Source organism: Talpa occidentalis, unplaced genomic scaffold, assembly GCF_014898055.3.
Source record: "Talpa occidentalis isolate TD23 unplaced genomic scaffold, MPIMG_talOcc4v2.1 talOcc4.9, whole genome shotgun sequence".
Taxonomy (NCBI): domain Eukaryota; kingdom Metazoa; phylum Chordata; class Mammalia; order Eulipotyphla; family Talpidae; genus Talpa; species Talpa occidentalis.
Window position 1 is genome coordinate 102,654,752 of NW_023605305.1, and position 21,862 is coordinate 102,676,613.

General features: G+C 33.1%; 1 protein-coding gene across 2 annotated transcripts in view; it reads right to left on the reverse strand.

Annotated features, from left to right (window-relative positions):
- COL11A1 (collagen type XI alpha 1 chain) overlaps positions 1-21,862 on the reverse strand; it is a 196,445-nt gene that overhangs the window by 99,417 nt on the left and 75,166 nt on the right. For both annotated transcript variants that reach the window (XM_037498135.2, XM_037498134.1), the window contains exons 16-29: positions 19,426-19,479; positions 19,251-19,304; positions 18,989-19,042; positions 17,726-17,779; positions 17,526-17,570; positions 16,286-16,339; positions 15,767-15,811; positions 15,472-15,525; positions 14,860-14,904; positions 12,054-12,107; positions 10,897-10,941; positions 9,552-9,605; positions 9,389-9,433; positions 2,942-2,995 (exon numbers count right to left, since the gene is read on the reverse strand). In XM_037498135.2, the coding sequence (XP_037354032.1) occupies positions 2,942-2,995; positions 9,389-9,433; positions 9,552-9,605; positions 10,897-10,941; positions 12,054-12,107; positions 14,860-14,904; positions 15,472-15,525; positions 15,767-15,811; positions 16,286-16,339; positions 17,526-17,570; positions 17,726-17,779; positions 18,989-19,042; positions 19,251-19,304; positions 19,426-19,479 (711 nt within the window). The remainder of the gene's footprint in view (positions 1-2,941; positions 2,996-9,388; positions 9,434-9,551; positions 9,606-10,896; positions 10,942-12,053; positions 12,108-14,859; positions 14,905-15,471; positions 15,526-15,766; positions 15,812-16,285; positions 16,340-17,525; positions 17,571-17,725; positions 17,780-18,988; positions 19,043-19,250; positions 19,305-19,425; positions 19,480-21,862) is intronic.

Sequence of the window (21,862 nt, forward strand, 5' to 3'; positions counted from 1 at the left end):
ATTAATAAATAAACAACTGAGTACAGTCTGACATTTGAAAACCTACAGAAGCCCAATATAACTAAATATCATATTAAACTCCTTTTAATTCATCTGAGTTGTGGAACGACCAAAAAAAAAAAAATTAAATAGTACAGGGAGGGAGAATATGCCACTCCAATATAGGCCACTGTGGCATAAGGATTATTTTCAGCCGAAGGCCACTGAGAAGCAGCAGATACAAGAAAAACTCTCCCCCCCGCCTTATTTGCCTAAAAGCAGGACATAATTTGCAAAGGTGTCTTTTCCACTCTCTCTACTTAAAAGACAAAAGTTAATCATTAGAGGCAGCAAGACTCTTATCAGTCCAGAGCAGGAAGCAGGCATGGAGGAATCTGAACAACAAACTTAACTAACTAGCCTTTATCTACAATTAATTTCTCACATACCTACTTTCCCACAATTTGCAGCAGCAGCAACTTAAAATTGGGCTCCTTTGTCTTTTTACATCTCTAAAAAGTTATTGTTCCTTTGCTAAAATACTATGTAAGCCCAAGTACTAACCAATCCTTTAAGTTGCTAATCTTTGAATACTCCCCTGGGTAAATGTGATGGATGTGCTAGTAAACTTCTGTTTGCTTCTCTCGTGTTTATATATGTTTTAAAAACAGTTTAATTTTGCAGGACTCCAGCCTGAGAACTAGAAAGAAGGGTACAAGGAAAATGAATTTTTCTCTACAACAATAGTGAAGGGCAATAAAAAATCAGTCTTCCTAAAAGTTTGGGATTTCATGGGGGGCTCTGAAGGTTGGGTGCTGGTTGTTTTTTAAAGACATTTATATGGAAACATCTCTCTGTAAAGGCATCTCCCTCACTAAACTGAGATCTAATCTCATCATTTTCCCCTGAGAAACAGGACTTAAGTCTGTATACTTTGTTTACTCTGCCTTCCTTGGTAAACTCCCGAACTGACCTTCCATTTTTTTTCCCCCCAACTCCCATGTTGTAAAGCTATTTAAGATAGACTATGAAGCTATGTGGCAAGTTCCTTAGTTCGGCTCAGTGTCTCCCATGTGTTCAGGCAGTATATAAATGTCCTTATTAAACTTCTTTTTGGCTTTTCTTCTCTCATCAATCTTTTTGATGCTTGTTTGATTATATCCGGAGGGGTATGGGTTGATTTGTTTTGCATTCAGACAACAGCAAATTTGGAAATCAGTGGGACACAAGCAAAATATTTTTATTTTACACTAGGCTTTCCCTTTTAATGTGTTAGGAACTGGAATGTGTAAGCCATTGCTCCCATCTTGGTTTTACGTGCATTTTAGAGAAACAAAAATATTCAGCAGTATGATTACTTATCAGGTACTCTTATATTAATTATAAAATAAGTCTTCAGAATAAAAGGTTTAATTTACTTTAGGTGACTCACATTACTTTTTGTTTTCTAGATACTCATTTCCAGAAAACTCAGCATACAACACTTACAATGAAAACTTCAAGACTTCAATATAATGAAAATTCAGATATAGTTTCTAGGAAACAAAGCTCACATAGATGGACAAAATTTAGAACAAACCTATCAACAATTCCTTCTTTTAAGTAACTTAATCATCATTTTAGAAAATGTCTGTAAATGTTAGAATTCATTCAAAGTATTACAGAATGCACCTCTGTAAAAGGGGGAGCAGTATCACAGAGCAGTGAAGGGGTGCCAGTTTACCTGCCCCCACTTACATTCAGCACCTTGGTCTACAGTTCCCACTCAGAATGCCATGAACTGGACTACCCGAATGGGGGCGGCTAGGAAGGAGGGAGGTAGATACACAAACTGAAGTGGAACAAAGAAGTGAGAGGGGACAAGATGAGAGACACTGGAGAAGATATCTGTGACAAGGGACAAGTAGGGAGGATGCTCCAGGTAAGTGACAACCATTGCCTTGACCTCCCGGAGGATTACATGGCATATTTCAAATTTCGAGCCTCTCCTCCTGTCCTGACTTTCTGGTGTTTGCCAAACCCCTTTCTTGTGGTTCCTCGCTGGAGGGTGCCTTAGACATGTGGCAAGCTTTTGGGCCTCGGCCTCCCCACTTTTAGCTGAGCCTGGCTGTTGTCCACATGGGGATGGGTAATTTTCAGAGTTTGACCAGGAGTCTGCCATTGGAAATTCTTTTCCCCTGCCTTTTCATCTCCTCCCTACTCCTTTCTCCATCTACTTTCCTCTCTCTCCCCTCTCTACACACCAAATAAAGATCTTTCACACCAAAAATTTGCTTTCCTTGCCTTTTCCTACATGCATAGCTGAAAGCTTTTTAAAACAAGATCCTTAATACTTGGGGGTTGGGGCCTCCCTGGTGACACAGGGGTTAAGGTCTCAGTGCTATCAAGCTATTGCAAGCCACTGTGGCATGAGTTCAATCCCTGGCTAGGGAGATGACCCACATGGCACAGCAAACCTCTCCTATCTTGCTTGCTGTTCCCCTCAGCAGTGTATTTCAGTAGATCTGCCTGTTCTGCTCCCCACTCTGTCTCTGGCAACTCTGGCTTATACCCCAGTTCTTGTATGCATAAATAAATTAAAATCTTAAAAAAATATTTTGGGGTCACTGAGTACACCTTGGTTAAGGGTGGTTACAAAATTTATCTATCTATCGATTGATCGATCTATCTATCTATCTATCTATCTATCTATCTATCATCTATTTACACAGAGAGGTCTAGCTATTAATATAAAAAACATAAATACCTACAGATAGGCATTGCTATACTACATATATATTAAAATCTAGTGCAATATAAGCAAATTATCTGCAAAATTTTTAAACATATTATCTTCATATAAAAACTAAAATGAGAAAAATCTCAAGTAGTGCAAACATTATTTATCCTATGATTGATATGTTTCATTATTAGGATACACACCCATACAAGTAATGCTAATGCAAATTTCCTTTTTACTTACTCTGTCACCTTTAAGGCCCATGTCTCCTTTGAATCCTGGAAAACCATCTTCACCCTAAAAAATATAATAAAAGATATGTTAAATCAGTTTTTGGGTAAATCTAAAATATGACTCTATAAAATATGAATCCTATAAATAAGATAAATGGTTCCAAGAAACAGTAATCCTAGTTGTGAAACCTCTTTATTTTGATACTAATTCCCAATATTCTCCCATATTTCCTATGTTACTCTTGGAAATTTTTCACAAATAGGTCTATTAAGTTTTCTGTGTTCTTGGGGATCTAACCATGTTCTTTAAACAATACAAACCCTATACTGTTTAAACAAAGAATATTTATATAATCATCTTTTTAACTTTGATTACAAGGACAATGGAATACCAAGTAAATTATCTTTATATTTAATTTACTAGTTTACATCTAAAACTTTATATTGTGCATTTTGTATCATGTGTTTTATATAAATGCTTCCTAGCTCAAATTTTTCTCTATATTATAATCCCTTCTCATATAAAGAATAAGCAAATTAATATTATCCTTTATATGAAACAAAGATTATTCATTGACACATCATAAATATAGGCCAATGATACAGAAAACTGGGCAGCCTTTGAGAGTAGAAATATTGACTATGACAATATTTCCTACCATTCTTACTGAAATCTAGACTTTAATAAGTAAATTTTGTGAATGACATTACTATCTCTTAATTTCAATACCATTTTAAATTTCTAGAATACTCAGTAGCAAAAATTGAGTAATTACTCTGTTCAGAGTACTGTGGACTAGTTTGAGGCTCTTGTTTTACCAATACATGAAAGGTAGAACATTTGTTTGGGTGTTTTTTCTTTTTTTAAGATTTATTTATTTATGCATAGAGCTGGGGTACAGGCCAGAGATGCAGGGGAGTGAGAGGATTCACCAGAGACAGAGTGGGGAACAGAACACAGGCAGACTGACTGAAATACACTGCTGAGGGGAGCAGTGGGCGAGACAGGAGAGGTCTGCTGTGCCATGTGGGTAGCTCCCTGGCAGGCCGGGGATCAGACTCATGCTGCAGAGGCTGCGGATTGCTTCATAGTGTGGTGCTTAACCCCTTGCACCACCAGGGAGACCCCTAAAGGGTAGAACATTTGTATTATTGTTGGGGACACATGAAGTAGAATGGGGAGCAGGAGAAGATAGGATAATGATGCTGGTGTTGATGCTGGTGTTGTTGCTGTCCATAAGGCAAGAAGTGAACTGGAGGGGCCTCCCGGGTGGTGCAAGGGCTTGTCTCAGCACTATGAAGCTATCCATAGCCAAAGCAGCACAAGTTCAACCTCTGGCCAGGGAGCTAACCCACATGGCACAGCAGACCTCTCCTGTCTCACCTGCTGCTCTCCTCAGCAGTGTATTGTAGTCAATTCGCCTGTTCTGCTCTCCACTCTGTCTCTGGTGAATCTTCTAACACCTCTGCACCTCTGACTTACACCCTAGCTCTTGTATGCATAAATAAATAAAATAAATCTTTAAAAATAAAGTGGTGGGAACTCCCTGGTGGTGCAAGGAGTTAAGACACAGCACTATGAAGTTACCTGCAGCCACTGCAGCATGAGTTCAATCCCCGGCCAGGGAGATGACCCACATGGTGTGGCAGACCTCTCCTGACTTACCTGCTGCTCCCCTCAGCAGTATATTTCAGTCAGTCTGCCTGTTCTGTTCCCCACTCTGTCTCTGGTGAGTCCTCTCATCCCCACACCTCTGGACTGTACCCCAGTTCTTGTATAAATAAATAAATCTTAAAAAAAAGACATGGAGAAAGTTTGCTGTGGCAGTCAGTATCTTAATTAGTAGTTAGAGAATGGATATGACTTGCAGAATTTGACAAAAGGACATTTCAGGCATCTGTGAGAATGGCCCATAGCAAAAAGTCCAAAAATAATAGTACTGATGAGGGTGTGAAGAAAAAGGAACTCTCTCATATCATTGGTGGAAACACAGACTTATTCAGCCCTTACCAAAAACAGTGTGGGGGTTCCCAAAACATTAAAAATAGAACTACCAAGTGATATAGCATTCTCACTCCTAGGTATCTACCTTAAAATACAAAATTAAAATTTGAAGGGATGTATATGCACAGCTATGTTCACTATAGCCTTATTTCCAATAGCAAGTTAGGAGAACAAGATAAATGTCCAAGGACAGATTAGTGGATTAAGAAGATGTGGTTTAAATACATAATGGAATATTATTTAGTCATAGAAAAAAATGAAATTTTCCCATTTGCAACAACAGGGATGGGACTGCAGTGGGTTAAACTAAGCAAAATAAATCAGGAGAAAGACAAATACTGATGACTTCACTCATATATGAACCATGAAGAAATAAAATAAAGGAACAGACAAAACCAAAATAAATCCTATCAATATGACCAAGAATTAAGATTTCCAAAGCGGGGTGTAGGGATTGGGAGGAAAGTGAAGCAGCGTGGAAATTTACTGGTACTTGGATGGTGGGCATGGATTGGTAACATACATTTGAAAAAGTGTGAGCCTACATCCCTACTGTCATATCACGTGAAGTAGATGAACATTACCTCAGTAAGAATAAAACAATTTTTTAGGAAATCAACACAAAAACATTTAAAAAAATTAAAAATTTTCATGATTGTGAAGTGCTAATGATGAATTTAAATTGCCATCTCCTTTTACCTTCACACCATGATTTAACTCTTTTTTCATCTCTGCAGTCTTGACTCCCTTCTATCACCTCCCAATATTTATTCTGGGATTGAAATGTGTAGAAAACCTGAATAACCTGTATTTCCATTTGTAATTCTTGGATCGGTTGTTATTTCTCTCTCTCTCTCTCTCTCTCTCTCTCTCTCTCTCTCTCTCTCTCTCAACTTTCTCTCTCTCACACATTCCTACAAACCTACACATCCTTTACTTTTAACCATCTACCTCATGCTACTTCGCTCTTCTTTCAATAGTCAATGAATGATTCTACTAGAAGTTTTGACCTCTGTTGTTTCTTCCATAAGGTTAACCTCTCTGTCCTGTGTGCCCCCACTGAACATTTATTATCACAAGATGTCATCCTGCACTTAGTAGATCACAGGTCTTTTTCTTTCCATTTGGTAGAAAAGCAGAATCATGCTTACTTGAACTCTGGGTCTCCAATGTCTAGTAGATTTTGACCCTCAACAATCATGATATTTAATAAATGTCTACTAAATGAACACTTGGACATCATTCATGCTTCAGTTTTAGTTTGGCAAGGTATAATAAAATTCAGAATATATCAATTAATTATGAATACAAAAGACCTAACCCTGGAAAAAGGATACAATCTTGCATTTTCCCTAAACCTAAGAATTATGACAGAGGCAGATTAAGACAAGAGGGTGATGTTTTCAACATCTGTCTGTAAAGCAGTTTTGAGGGATGAGGATTCTGTCTGTGCTGAACAAAAATGGACAATAACAGAGGCTTAAGAGCTAAAAATGACCACTTAACTTCCTATTGACTATTATCTTCATTACCTTCTCTCTGGAGAGAAAGGTAATTACACAGTTGCCAAATTTAGTTTAAAGAATACTGCACACTAACTCTAAAAAGCAGTAGTAGCTTTTAGTATTTTTTCCAGGCAAGGTTTTTTGGGAGAGAATGAACTAGATGCTATTTCTGTCACATCTTTGTTTTCAATACATTCGGAATTAAAGAAATTCACTAAGTGGTTCTTAAACTGCAATACGTGACAATCTTTAAACAAATGAAATTATCAGGTTACTAAACTTCCCAGCCCTAAAATGACCAGGTGTGAATTAATATTCAAATAAAAAGAATGACAGAATGTTAGATGCGTAAAGAGGAAATCCCTGATACTTGGTGTAGGAGGCATAGTGTACAACTTTAAGGAATAAATCTGAGTCCAACAATGAAGAAATTTAATCCCAGTCCAGGTGCTAACTAGCTCGTTCACCTTTAGTTAACATTTAAAACTGTATATGTAAAAGAAAAATGGTTTTAGCTCCCTTAATCTTTTATGGGTTAAATTGTTGATAATAATAAATATTTAGGAAAACAATATAATGTTTAAAATAAGGAATTAATTATCCTTCATAATTTGAATATAGAGAATTCTGATTATTAGAAAAAAGTTTCCATTAATGTTTATATAAAATTTCTCTAAATCTGGATAAGCAATATATTAATAGATTAGTACATGGAAAATTTGTACCTAGAAATAAAGGTATAGCTGAAAAACACCTTAAATATTTTTTAGGACAATGTCTTCATTACATAGACTTAAAAAAAGGCCCAGCATTTGTCTCTCTCTTAGTTTTCATGTCTAATTAGTATGAGAACTAGATAGAACTCAGAACCTTTCATTCTCAATTTAATATATTAATTCTTTCCCTCTATAACCACTTATGATTTTCTGAGATAATATACTGCTCAACACAGTCAGTTAACTTATTTATTTTTTCTTGCATATGAGAAATACATTTTTTTTCCCCTGGGTGGAAAAAAAAGATATCCTATATATCTGTCTCATGACCTATAATTTTATTTACTTCTATCATTTTGCCACTAACTTTCTTCGCAAAAAGATCACTATTTCCCACCACAATTAAATACCTTTCCTTTAAAAACCTTACCTTTTCTAAATATTCTTGGTAGGCATTAATTCATGGCAAATATTTGAATTGATATTTAAATATTTTAAAAAGAAATAGTCCAAACTAACACAATATAAGTTTGCATAGGCAAATGGAAAATAATTACAAGTTCAACACTGACTGAAACATACTGTGCTTCTTTGCCAATCAGTAAGACACTATATCCTGAAGTTCTGTGGTGATCAGGATGAACTGTTTCTCATTAAAGTAACTGAGTTAATTTAAATGCATAACATTTTTCATACAAATAGAACTGACAATTAGCTGGGTACATTGTCAATATCTAAGTATAAAAAATAAATTTAAAAGGTATAACTCCATTCCTTCTTGTTAACTTTCCTGATTGATAACAAATCCCCCTTAGGTGCTTTTGATAAAACCATGACTATGGAAACAAGCAGTTATTCTTTATACAAAAATTAATAGTAGAGGGCCTCCCTGGTGCCGCAGGTGGTTGAACGCAGCGCTGTGAAGCTGTCCGCAGCCTCTGCAGTGCAGGTTCGATTCTGGCTGGCCAGGGAGCTACCCACATAGCATGGCAGACCTCTCCTGTCTCGCCTGCTGCTCCCCTCAGTAGTGAATTTCAGTCATTCTGCCTGCTCTGTTCCCCGCTCTGTTTCTGGTGAATCCTCTCACTCTCCCACCCATCTGGCCTGTACACCGGTTCTTATATGCATAAATAAAATAAATCTTTAAAAAAAGATAACCAATTAAAAAAATAATAGTATATATATGCATATATATATACATAGATATTGCCAAATCTATCAAAGTTATATACTAAACCCTAAATTTAAAATGTAATATATTGTAGGGCCTCCCTGGTGGGGCAAGTGGGGCAAGGGGTTAAGTCTCAGCACTATTAAGCTATCTGCAGCCACTGTGGCATGAATTTGATTCCCTGACCAGGAAGCTAACCCACATGGTGCAGCAGACCTATCCTGTCTCGCCCGCTACTCCCCTCAGCAGTGTATTTCAGTAGATCTGGCTGTTCTGCTCCCCACTCTGTCTCTGGTAAACCCTCTCACCCCTCTGCACATCTGGCCAGTTCTTTTATGCATAAATAAATAAAAATAAAATTTTAAAAAGTGTAATATTGTAGTAAGAATTAACCAAATACTGACCATTAATAATGCCATTCCATTTCAACATAATCACTGAAGGATTGGAACACTATTCATATCAAATATTTATATTTTAAAAAATCACAATTTCATGTTCTCCTTTCAATTGTAATTGAATTGTAAATACTCTTTAAATGATTATACATTCTTTTATCCACCTCTGATTGGTTTTAATCCTCATTTTTATTTTCATAATACTCTTGCTTTGCATGTAAAATCCCATTGGAAGGTTTCCTTTCTCCCAAATTGATTTAGGTACTTCCAATTTTCACATTTTGCAATGTGTTTCAATTCATGAATCTGGGAGATTTTAGTAAAGATAAAAGGAAAAAACATTCCTCTGTTATGCACATAACTGTACGTTGCACAATACCTGCAGCAAATCTATTCATAAGGCCAAACGAATGATTTACAAAGTTAAACATTTGTAAGAAAAAAAGAATGCTAGATTAATTCTATCTATGACATACCTTTGTTTCCATTGCATAATTTGGTCCTCACTCCAGTATATGGACATTTTTAAAACACAATTAACAGGTACAGAATTGTCTGGTATATAAGTAATCACTCAATGTATTTGGGAAATAAAATAACATTTAATATTTTAAAATTTTGATAACAGTAATTAAGATGATCTTAATAAATTATATTTTTACCTTTTCACCTTTAGAACCCTTGAGACCTCTGACACCATCTGCTCCCTGTAGAATAGAGTAGAATAATTAAATGCCTATGATATTTTAGATTAAAATTAAATTGAAGATTAGATTAAAATTAAATTAAAGATTAAAATCTTACTGAAAAAAATATAATATTTACCTTTACTCCTCGGGGACCAGGGTAGCCAATAGGACCTTGTGGACCAGGAGGACCCTGAAAAAGATCCACTATAATTTAAATATATAATACACTGAGGTTTTACCAAATAATTTATATAAAAAAGGTATTTTTATTCTATTGGTAAAGTTATCATGGGTAATTTCCATTCAGAATATGATAAATAAGTCATAATAAACTTTACTTACTCCAAACATATTCTATTACATAGTCATGTTAAAACATATAACAATTTACATATTTTACAAAAAATCTGTAACATTTAAGCATGTAAAGTGAAGTAATTATATTATTATAATTAATACTCTAAACCTGAAAAAATGTGATTTCCTCAATGTCTACAATAAGCAACTAGACATTAAATAACAAAATAAATTCTAACAAAACACTGGTATAAATTTGTACCATTCACATCATCAAGAATATGATCAAAATTATAATTTTCACAACTGTCTTTATTTAATCAGTCTACCTAAAGGAAACAATATATAGAACATAATAGGTACTTTCTATACTAATGCTGATGATTTAATACCATTTTACTAAGAGTTCCGAAACTAATAATTCTAAACAAAAAACCTGCCCTTGCCATGTAATCGAAAATATTAACATTGAATAAGCTTTAATTTATATATTTTGTGTAGATATATTGATACTTATTTCCCTTAGATTTTAATCACTGCTTATTTAAAGGTTACTGGCAATTAATATGTAAGGATAAAATTGTAATTACATAGTTTAATGATATTCAGTACTTTTTGTTCAATTTCATCATCATTTCTAGTTATTTTACATATACTACAAATAGAGTGTGAGTTTATTTCTGACCATGAAATATTTAAAAAACAGAGGTTGCAGTCTAATATGCAAAACTACTAATACCAAATTAAAAGACACAACTGTATTTTATATACCCCGACAAAAAAAAATAATTATCAGGATATGATATATATTTGTTGGCGAAATTCATTAAAGACATATTAACATAAAAGGATAGGGGATAGTAATATTAGAAAATATTTCTTCTCTAAGTGATAAAATAAGAATACACACACACACACATCTCAGAGAGAAGACCAAAATAGGTACTAGGAGAAAAGGTTAAAAGGTGTTAAAAGGTTAAAAGGGAACCAGAATTTTGTTAAGTCAGTGAGGTGAGGTTTATAGACACTACTGAAGATGTACTACTGAAGTTATACAGTACTGTAAATCAATAGTTATTCAATAAAATTTTATGAAAAGGAAGGTATATTCTCTTCGGTAACATAAGGTAAACCAAGGTAAATCATCAGGAAAAATACATTTAAATGGATACTTTGTAACATACCAGAGCACCTTTTTCTCCAGATTGGCCTTCTTTTCCAGGATGACCCTATATTTAATACAAATAAAAACTGGTGAGATGCAATATTAAAGTTATTTGTAATACTGTGAAAAAGTTTTGTCAAACCTTTTGAGGTCTTACACTGTAAGTTTCAAAACATTGAATATTATGTGTCAGAGTATGTGGCTTTAAGTAACATTGAAAACTGGCATTTAGAAGAAAACATAATAAATTTTTTTTTGATGGGTATGTATCATCAAATTCATAAGGTACTTGAGAGACCTTAGGAAAATTACATACACAAACATATATTATTATTTATTAATAATTCAACTGCAGTAGAGTTTAAATAAAGGTGTTTCAATTTGACTTCCAATTTGTATAATGATCAGATAATCATACATGCATCTTCTAAGGCAACTGCAGCATGTGGAAAGGACATTTGAAAACATAGTAAGAACAAACATACTAATATAGTTAATGAAGTTTTTGAGAATCCATAAATAATAATGACTAGTTCCATCACTCAATAAAATTTTGTATCTTAATTCCCAAAAATATGAACAAGTAGTCTGAAGGCAAAAAAAAGAAGCAAAATAATACATTTAAAAAATAATAACTGTAGAGACTGTACAATTATATTATTTATTATTATACCTCAGAATGTAATAAACATCAGTATATTTTTAGAAAAGGAGGAAATCCCTGAAGACTGAGAAATTTTCATGGAAGAGTCTGAGGAAATTCACAAAGGTGAGGATTTTCTCATGGACTCTCAAGAAAAGTGTACTTTGGAAAGAAAGAGGATGGAAAAGTGCTTTCTATAAAAATAAGAACTGAAGGAAAGGTATAGCAATGGAAAAGTTTAGAGCATGCTGAGAGAGTTTGTGGATCTGTTTGTTTGGAGCTGATGGTTCATGAGAAAGTAGGAAAATATGAGATTCTGGCCTAGAGTGCCAGAATAAGTTTATCCAAAGACCACTGCAAACTCATTAAAGATTTTGCAATATGAAAATGACATGATGAAATGATATTTTAGAAAGATCAAAGTTTAATTATTGGCTCAATTTGCTTTTATTACTGACTTCATAAAATCACCTCTAAAACACATGTAAAATCTATTTTTGAAGAGACGATATAGAAATTTTAATGACTCTTACTGGAGGCCCATCAGCACCAGGAAGTCCAGCCAGCCCTGATTTTCCCTGTGGTCCCTAATCAAATAGAGAAAGAGAATATTTTACTTAAAAAAATGTAAAGAATGAAAAGTCTGATTTTGTACATAGGAATAAGCTACTAATAAAATTCCTTTTTTATTTATGTATTTTTTAAATAGCCATGTTTATTTTTTCTCAAAATAGGATTTTTCCCCTCAGGTGAGGTTACCATAGTTTTTCCATCACCAAAGTGCCCAAGGTCCTAAACCATACTCTCTCCTCTCCCCCTCCTCTTGAGTGTCTCTTAACTTGAGTCACTCACTGGATTTTAATCTCTAAGACACAAACATCTAAATAACTTTTTATCATATATAGAAGTTTTCAACAGATATAAAATAAAACCAAGTTTAACATGTACCAAAAACATAGTAGATTTTCTACAGTGTAGCCCTAAATGTATCTTTTTTAGTTAACAAATTAGCTCGTGCATGCCACAGTAAACTATAGTATAAAGAATAAAGAGGGAAAAAATATAGCTCAGAAACATGTTTCTTTGTATCACTGAAGAAGCAAACATTGGTTATTACCCCAATGATATTAATGAGTACCATTCCAAATAACTATAAATTAACATTGATGAAGCATCAATAACTATCGAAATGTTTTAAGAAATATAAGTTACAGTATGACAGTTATTTTTTAGGACATAAAGAAAAATAAGTCTAGTATTTTGCTGTTAAAAAACATAACCTTTTATTATGCAACTCATAATGACAAAGTGACTATTTAACAGCTTATTACTTGTTTAACCACATCTTTAAGTCTCTTTTAATTTGACTGATGCTAGAGTTGAAGCATGATAAAAATGACTAGTGCAAGAAGTAGGTCATTTCTTAGGAGGAAATTAGGCTTTCTGCTAAGAATTCTTAACCTTACCAAGTAGCCAGGCCTCAAGTCATTAATGCTTATTGATCAAGTTATTAGACAGGGTTTGGGAACAATTGAAAGGACAAGGATATATCAGCAAGTCCAGTTACTAGACATATTTTTAGGTTTTTCTATTCTCAGAAGTGTCTAGAAAAAACATCACACATGCAGGCTGTATAGAGCTTTACAAGAAGTTTCACTGAAATCACTATGGAACAAAAAAGCAAATTAAAGATAAACTTTACATTAAACAAATTAGATTTAATAATTGATTGATTGCAACTCATTTAAAGAATTTTAAACTTTTAGTCCCATCTATTACTCTACAAAATGATATTCAGTCAAGAAACTTAATGTTATGTAACAACTATTATAAAACACCAAGTTTTTAATGGCAATATTTGCCCATCACTTAAATTATCCTTTACCCTTAAGGCAAGTCTTATTTCTCCAAAACAAAATGTAAAGTACAGATTGTCACAATGACCTTGTGACAATACAGTACAGTTTTTTTCTTATTGTTGTTATTTATTTAAGGGAAGACAAGAAATACTAAAACCCTTGCTCTATAAGATGATTTTTTAAATATCAGGTGAAATAAATCCATCTATTTTAGAACAGAAGCTCTATGACAACAGCACTTTGGAAAACAGCTGGAAGCTTCTTAAACTTTTAAACATAAATTTGTCATATAATCCTACAATTCTACTTCTATGTGTACACAAAAAAAAGAGAGAAAACTCTCCATACATATATATATTCATAGCACTATTCATAATAGCTAAAATGTATGAACAACTCAGATGTTCATCAACTGCTGAATAGGTAACCAAAATGTAGTCCATTCAATGGAATACTATTTAGCATTAAAAAGAAGCAAAGTATTGATTTATGCTAATACATGGAAGAATCTTAAAAACATGCCAACCATAAGAAGCCATACACAAATGTCACATATTATATTCATATGATAAAATTCATGTCTGAAATTTATTTACATCAAATGTTCAGAAAACTCAAATCTATAAAGACAGAAGGAAGATCATTGGTTATTTAAATATGTAGGTAGAATAGGAAGTATAAATTGACACAAGGTTTCTTCCTGGGGTAGGAAAATAATTTTTTTGTGTGTGTGTAAAACTCTGTAAATTTACTAAAAATCATTGACATGGATATTTAAAATGGGTGAAATTTTAAAATATGAAGTTACATCCCAATAAAGCTGTTAACTTTTAATATACATATATAGAAATTCATAGGTATGAATGTTCATAGAAATGAAGAAAAAAAGCAGCATAGAAAGAACCATTATGACTTCATGACTACAGGGGACAGAAAAAAATGGCTTGGGGAATCTGGCAGAGGAGATCAGGGGGAAAAAGATATCTTTTTAATTAAATTCATTCTTGTTTTGATCCAGACAGAGTTATTAACAAGAACATCATTTGCCATTTACACATGAAAAATGGTGGCAATGATAAAGGCACAGTTTTCCCTTAATCAGATCTTGCTAAAACCCCTTTGTCATAAGCAAACCTAATTACATTTTTTAAATAATGAGAAATAAAAGGAAGAACCACAATAAAGAGAAGACATTTACTCATACTAGTACATTTTTGAAATTAATATAGCTAAGATTGTAACATTTGGAAGCTATCCAAATGGAAACTCTGAAATATTATACATTTACAGTTCAGAGATGTTTGAATGATTTCTCCTCATACTGTACACTCTCTCTTTTCTGGTTTAACTCCAAATTAATTCCTTATATGCTGAGCCATCTGGCTATCTTATCAAAACCAGAGAGTAGGCCGCAGAGCAACGTAAGGTTGATAATGCAAACTTGATCACCAGATGTTACTGGAAAAACAGAATAACTTACTTTTTCACCAGGAGGACCAATTGGGCCTTGTGGACCAGGAAGACCCTATTTTGAAAGAATTTATTTCATATGTCAGTAATCCTATCATAAGAATGACTTTAAAATAGTAAATTATTAGTGTTCTTCCCACATGCAATGAGTTATGAGAATCTCTATATATATCTCCCACATTCTCCAGGAAGTTCTGGAACACTGAGGATTTTTACACAAGCTACTCTTTTGGCAGTGGAACTGTAACGTGATTCCGCAGGTGTGGCTGTTCGTCTTAGCATTCCATGCACACTGAATGACTCATTTTTCTCTTGGAAGAAAGAACTCTGCAAATTTGCTCAACATTTTTTAAAAGAGGGGGTGGGGAATCGAAGGAAAAGAATTCTCTTTCTACTTTCATATTATAAATCCTTTAGGCCTACATAGAAATTACTAAAGTTGTCAACTTTCTCATAAAAAAGACACTATCTTACCCCACTATCTTTTTTTATGTTATAATTTTAATTTATCCTTTTAATTGTGGTAACATTACTGTTCTACCATCCAGGTATCATCACCACATGGCACCCACCATCACATCACCCACAGTCAACCACTGGCAATGCAGTGACTGGAACTTACTTGAGGTCCTGGATTCCCTTGCTGCCCTGGCGGTCCAGGTTCCCCCTGGGGACCCTGTCATGGAACATATAGAAATTTTTTAGTAGGACTATTTTGCATAATAGGATTTTTTCTTTTCAATTGAGAAATCAGTTTTTCCCATAGAGAATCTGGAAAACCTTGCAAAACAATGCTGGCAGAAGGTAATATGCATAGTAAGCTCTTTCTGTAAGAGATCTTTAATTTCCATTTAACAAGTGGTTTGTTAGTAACCATAGTTCTGAAATGAGTGTTTTAATGGATATTTTGTACGTACCATATTCCCTTTTGGTCCTGGAGGCCCATCTATACCTGCCATACCCTTCAATGCAAAAAAAAAAAAAAAAAAAAAAACACAAAATATGTAGGGGTGTTCAGAATTTAAATGTAGCAAAAAAAAAAAAAAACCAAAAAGGCTAACCTAACAGCATGACACACACTGGTCTAGAGTGAGTAAAAATCATTTTAAGATTTAATGGAAATGAAAGGTAAGGGGTATTTTATCCTATCTATGTCTACACTGAAGACAATCCAGCAGCACTTTGCACTGGGTTCTGGGAATCTGACATTGAATAATAAAATAGATAAACTAAACTGAAGAGAAAAGAAAGGAGATGGAATGTAGAATGATCAATTAAACTGATAGGCAGAAGCATTAGGTCTTAGAATGTAAGACGGAGTAAAGGCTTGGCCATATGTATACTAAAGCTTTCATGACCCCTGAACTTTAAAAAGTCTGCAGCAAACTTTTCATAGAAAATCTTAGAAAACCTGGAGTGTTTCCAGCAATACGCACAGGCTGCCCAGTGGGTCCTGGAGTTCCCCTAGGTCCCAGCAAACCTCGTGGGCCCTAGAAGGAAAAAATAAAAGCACATCCTCATAAGAAATGTCCTCCAAATATGCCTCTTCCTCTTAAAAAAAATAAATTAATGCAAAAATGTCTATATATTTTTAACTCACCAAAAATGGTGTTTAACACACCATTTTTATTTAAAACCAACATCTAGTGTTTACACAATCCAAAAGCCAGAATAGATAACAGTGAGGCTTCAGAATAGTATCTGCATATCTTTGATTCTATAAATTTACATCTGAATCACATGGGAAATTAAAAAAAAAGGAAGCAGTTTAATGATTTAAATAAGTCACTTCTGCATCATCTTCTGACTTGAATGGCAACACTGAATCTTATTAAGTTTTATTATTGAATCAGATAAACTACACCTAGAAGAGTTCTGATTGTCATTGTCATGCTGATTGGGCAAATTCCATCATGAAAGAATACTCACTGCAAAAAAGAATGAGTAGGGAAACTATACTTGTATATTATAGACACCATTTTCTTGAGATTTTAAAAATTATTATAATTTAAGCTTTACTGATTTCTTCTCTTATTTTCTCCCTCTTCTTTCTACTTCCCTTTCTTTCTGTCTTGAGAAAAGTCGCAACAATAATTGTTTTCTCTGATATTTCTTAGCTATAATGCCTTTAAGTTGACAGCTCTATTATGTGGCAAAGCAGGACTGAAATTAAAGAGGACTGCTGTAGTCTAGTTCTTTGGTTAACTAGTTTTGGGTAGCCTTCGGAATTCAATTTCCTCATTTGTAAAATTCGGTAGAATAAATGATAAAAGCTACCATATTTAATCTTTACATCTAGCACATACTAAGCACATCTTTTTGCTAGTTTCTTCTGGTAATAAGAATCCGTTAATGCTAAATACACAGATTCTGGATCTACTGATGATATTAAGGAAGTAAAACAAGCAAAGAAACAGTGATAAAAATCAGATATGGCTTTTTGACCAAGATGCTATATTCCATATTTCCTCTCAGTTTTTTGAGATTTTTCTCTATACCAAAAGACGAACACTGTGTGTTCATTTTCATTTTTTTTTACACATGACAATTACCTGGTTAGTTTAGGTAAAATTGTAACAGTCACCTGAGTTTATTATTGACTTAATATGTGAAATAGCAGTCACTATTCTTTCCAAACACGGTGTTATTTAAAAAGAAAGGAAGAAATTTGCTTACAGCTTCACCTGGAAGACCTCTTGGTCCTATTTCTCCATCTTCTCCCTGTCAATGATAAAGTAAATAAGACAAAGACAAAGTCTTATATTGATAAGACAAAATCTTATATTGATAAGACAATGCATCATTTCAACATGATTTTGCTGTTATGTTTTAATTTTAAATATTTCTTAAAAGAAATGAAAAGAAGCTTAATGTACCCTCATTCCATCTTCACCAGGAGGACCAGGAGGACCTTGGGGACCCCTTTCACCCTATTAAATAAATAGAACTTTGGTTAGAATATGAATTAAGGTATAAATAATGCTTAGAAATCTATCTTATAGATGTTAATCAAAGATAACAGGAGATTGGCGGGAAAACATACTTTATTTGCCCTCTTGAGAACACCTTGTTGCTAAATCATAATTTTACATTACTGATTTCATTTATTAGTACTCTAGGGAAAATGTTTTTCAATTTAAATAAAATTTAAGTTGGTTTAAATAAAACTGATAAAATAATTATCAGATATTTAAATAAGATATTAAAAAATTATTTTCTTGAAGATTGTTTTAAACATGCTTTAGTGATTTTAATTTGTGTTTTGTTTCTAAAATAATACATAAAATCAGTACAACTCTAGAAGAATAAAGAAATTCTGGACTTTTTAAAGAAAAACATACATTTGTATTGAAAAGTGATAGGTTTATACTAAATATTTTGCTAGATATACATAGGGTGCACTTTTCTTTTTCCTGTTTTTAATCTCCTCCAACTTTCCTAAAGGTTGTTCTACCTTCATTCTTTACTTCTGGAGAAGAAAAATGTAAAGATCCAAAATTGATTTTTTTGGAGGGGAGATATTCTCTACTTCCTACTAAAAATATCATCTGGATTATTGTTTAATGGGATGGTTTATTTAGCCTTGTCAAATTGTAAGCTTGTGTAATGTGTTAAATCTCATATTAGTACAATGAAATAACTTCCGGTGTCTCTACCTGAGCCATCTAATTTTGTATGAGAAAATGCCTAATATATTATTATATTAAGCATAGACTACCAACAGATGTGTTTTTCTGAATATATTTTCAGGAAAATTACAAGAGGGAAATTTACGCAATTATCAAAAAACTAGAATCCAAATTAATAATCCATACTTGCTCTTCAATACATATGATAGTTTCATATGCATGTACATAAAGACTCTCCTTGGCATATGGTTGAATAAAATAATAATTTTAATGTAAGAACAATTTAGTCATTGTTAAATTATATGATTTAATATCTAAAATCAACTTACATTGACATCACATGTGTAATTATTCTTTTTTCCCAAGAATCTGTTAAATGTAATAATTTACTAAGTAGATTCACAAATATTGAGTCAATTTTTCTTGTGATTTCTAAAGTGTATCAATCCCAAATATTTCATGATAATCCTATTGTTCCTGTATAAAAAGCAATAGAAAGTTATATCTTACCCTGTGGCCTTTGTCACCTGGCAGACCTGGAAGTCCATCAAATCCTCGATCTCCCTATAAAATCATCAGTATCATCATCAACATCATCCTCATCACCACCAGCAAGTCATCAGCAGCATCACTGATGATGCAGCTACAAAATTTGTACTGTAATTTGAATGTGAAATAATGTTTCCTATCAAGAAATTTATTTTACAATATAAAATTTTCAAGGGTGAACTGACCTATAAGCTTTGAATCAACAAATATATGAGTGGCTGACCTTTGACCCAGGTTCTCCTGGCATTCCTCGTCCTCCATCAGCTCCTGGACGACCCTGATAATACCAAGAACATAACTAAGCCAAAGGGATTCCCACTGGCACAGTGTTTAAAAAAAGAAGAGGGTAAGTGATGATTTCAGATGCATTCAAAATACGCAATGAAAACCAACCATACCCTTTTGCCAGGTTTTCCAGATGGACCAGGAGGACCTTGGACACCACGAGGGCCCTATATCAAAACATCATGATTAATTTGTTTTACAGAATGTTTAATCAATAAAGTCAATTATACTGCAAGATATGGTTTTAGAAATTTATATCCTTTTTGCATGACCATAATAATTTTAACACGAGAAAATTATTTCTTACAGAAATGTCCAGATAAAGCAAAGGGCAAGACAATGAATTTTTCCATATAGTTCTTGGAGAGAGTCACATTATTTTATTAAGTCTATACAGACATATGATTAGACTTAAGCTAAAGGAATAAAAGGCAATATGTTAACTTTAATAAAAATTTTCAGCTATTAATTTTATTAACAAAACCTTGAGGTTCTATATTTCCCTTGACTGAAAACACTCTTGACTATCCATTTTATTCCTCTTCTCTTTCCAATAGCATTCCCTTCATTGTTTGTAGATTCTCTTCTATTCTTTTATTGTACTTAACACATTGGGTTGTAATACCATTTTAAAAATAGTTGAATCTCCCTTTTAATTGTTAACTGCTGCAATTTTAGACTAAATTTGTTTCTTTTTTTACATAATATTTTTACAACTTAGCACAACATCTGGTACACACTTCTTTTGATCATCCAAAAAATACTGGAGGATGACTTGGTGATTCCTACTACTAATTCTTGACTGTCATGTCAGATTAAAGGTTAAAGATTCTCAATGTGTTTTTTCTCAAAGCATTACAATATAACATTATATCCATATATAATGTCTCATGTGGGATTGATACATATGAATTTTTAAAAATTACACAGCTAATACTAGAGCAAATACAGTTTGAGAGTAAACATTACATATGCCTTTATAATTAATTATGTGCTTTTAAAAGTTAAATAGTATTCATATAACAAGTATGGTCAAAATGTAACATACATTTGAAATTACAAATGATTTTTGTTATAACTGAGAAATGTTATTTATAGAAATGTGAAATTAAGGTTCTTTAATAATTGGAGGTTAAAGATTATAATTTAAAAAAGTATAATCAATGGGCTATACTTCTGTATCCCAGCTGGAAAGCAAGGGACAATAATAGCAGAACAAATCTCATTAATTTTAAATGAAAATGATCTTTCATTTAATATTGAATTTCTTTGGACTTGGAGAGTCAAGGACATTCACAAACTCCATGAAAACTACAGCATGTTTTCAGAGTTAATTATTTTGTAAAGATATTGTAAAGTTCATAAACTACAACATATTAAGCTTCCTAGATTTTTATGTAGTGTCATTTCAATATTCTTACACAATTCTCAGTTAAGCTGCAAATCTTTTCATCCCTTTATGGTAATGTTAACCAAACATGAGAAGGAAGGCTCCCACACTCAGAATCTTTCCAAATTCTTTCTCAATTTTCATTATGTTTGCTCATTTCAAAGAAAACTATGGTGAATTTATACAAGGAAATACTACTCAGCCACATGAATGAACTATTGATGCACTCATCACCTGTAATGAATCTCCAAAGCATTAAAGCTGAGTAAAAGAAGCCAGTCCCAAAAGTTACATAATGTAAGATTTCAATTATTGAATTCTTGAAAACATAAACCTGGATTGATTAAAGAACACATCTGCAAATATCAGGTATTAGGAGTTGGGGGATGATGTAACTATAAAATGCTTGTTCCCCAGGAAATTATTTTGGGGTAATAGAACTGTTCTCTGTCCTGATAAAGGTGGTGGTGGTCACAAATAACTTATATAGGAATTAAGATTCAAAGTGATCTTACAATATTTTTAAAAATAGGATCGCAACTTGAGATCTCCTGCAATCCAATCTGAATTTATATTTATTGAGTATATCAAGAAACATTTACATTGAAAGATAAATGCACTTATGCTTATATTGACAAGCTTTTATCTACTTACCATTAAAGGAAAAATGATAGTTTTAATTTGGCACCATGTAAACATAATCTATATTTCTTTAAATATTTCAGCTGAGATGTTCTTAATTTATTTAATTCCTCACCTCTGCAAAGATTTAAAGTTAGTTTTCCTTTGAGTTAATAAATATCCTGTCTAAGAGAATATACTAAATTTACTTTCCAGCAAAAACATCACGAGTTTGTGTCAGGCCCACTATAAGTACAATTATAATAGTTCTGCTATGCTTGATACAATCACAAACCGATTTTATATTCGGAAGGGCTAGTACTATCAAGACTTTTCCCATCACAGCTTATTAGCTTCTTTTAATATTGTTTAAATTAATCAAGTTATCAGCAATCAACACACTACTGGGAATTTTTCAATTAAAGGAGGTGATGTGAGCTTAAAGGTAATGAAAGCAATTTCTTTACTCACAACACAGATGTCCAATACCCTACTTGATAAAATAAAGTCACAAATAAATTAGGTGAAATGGCTTTTTC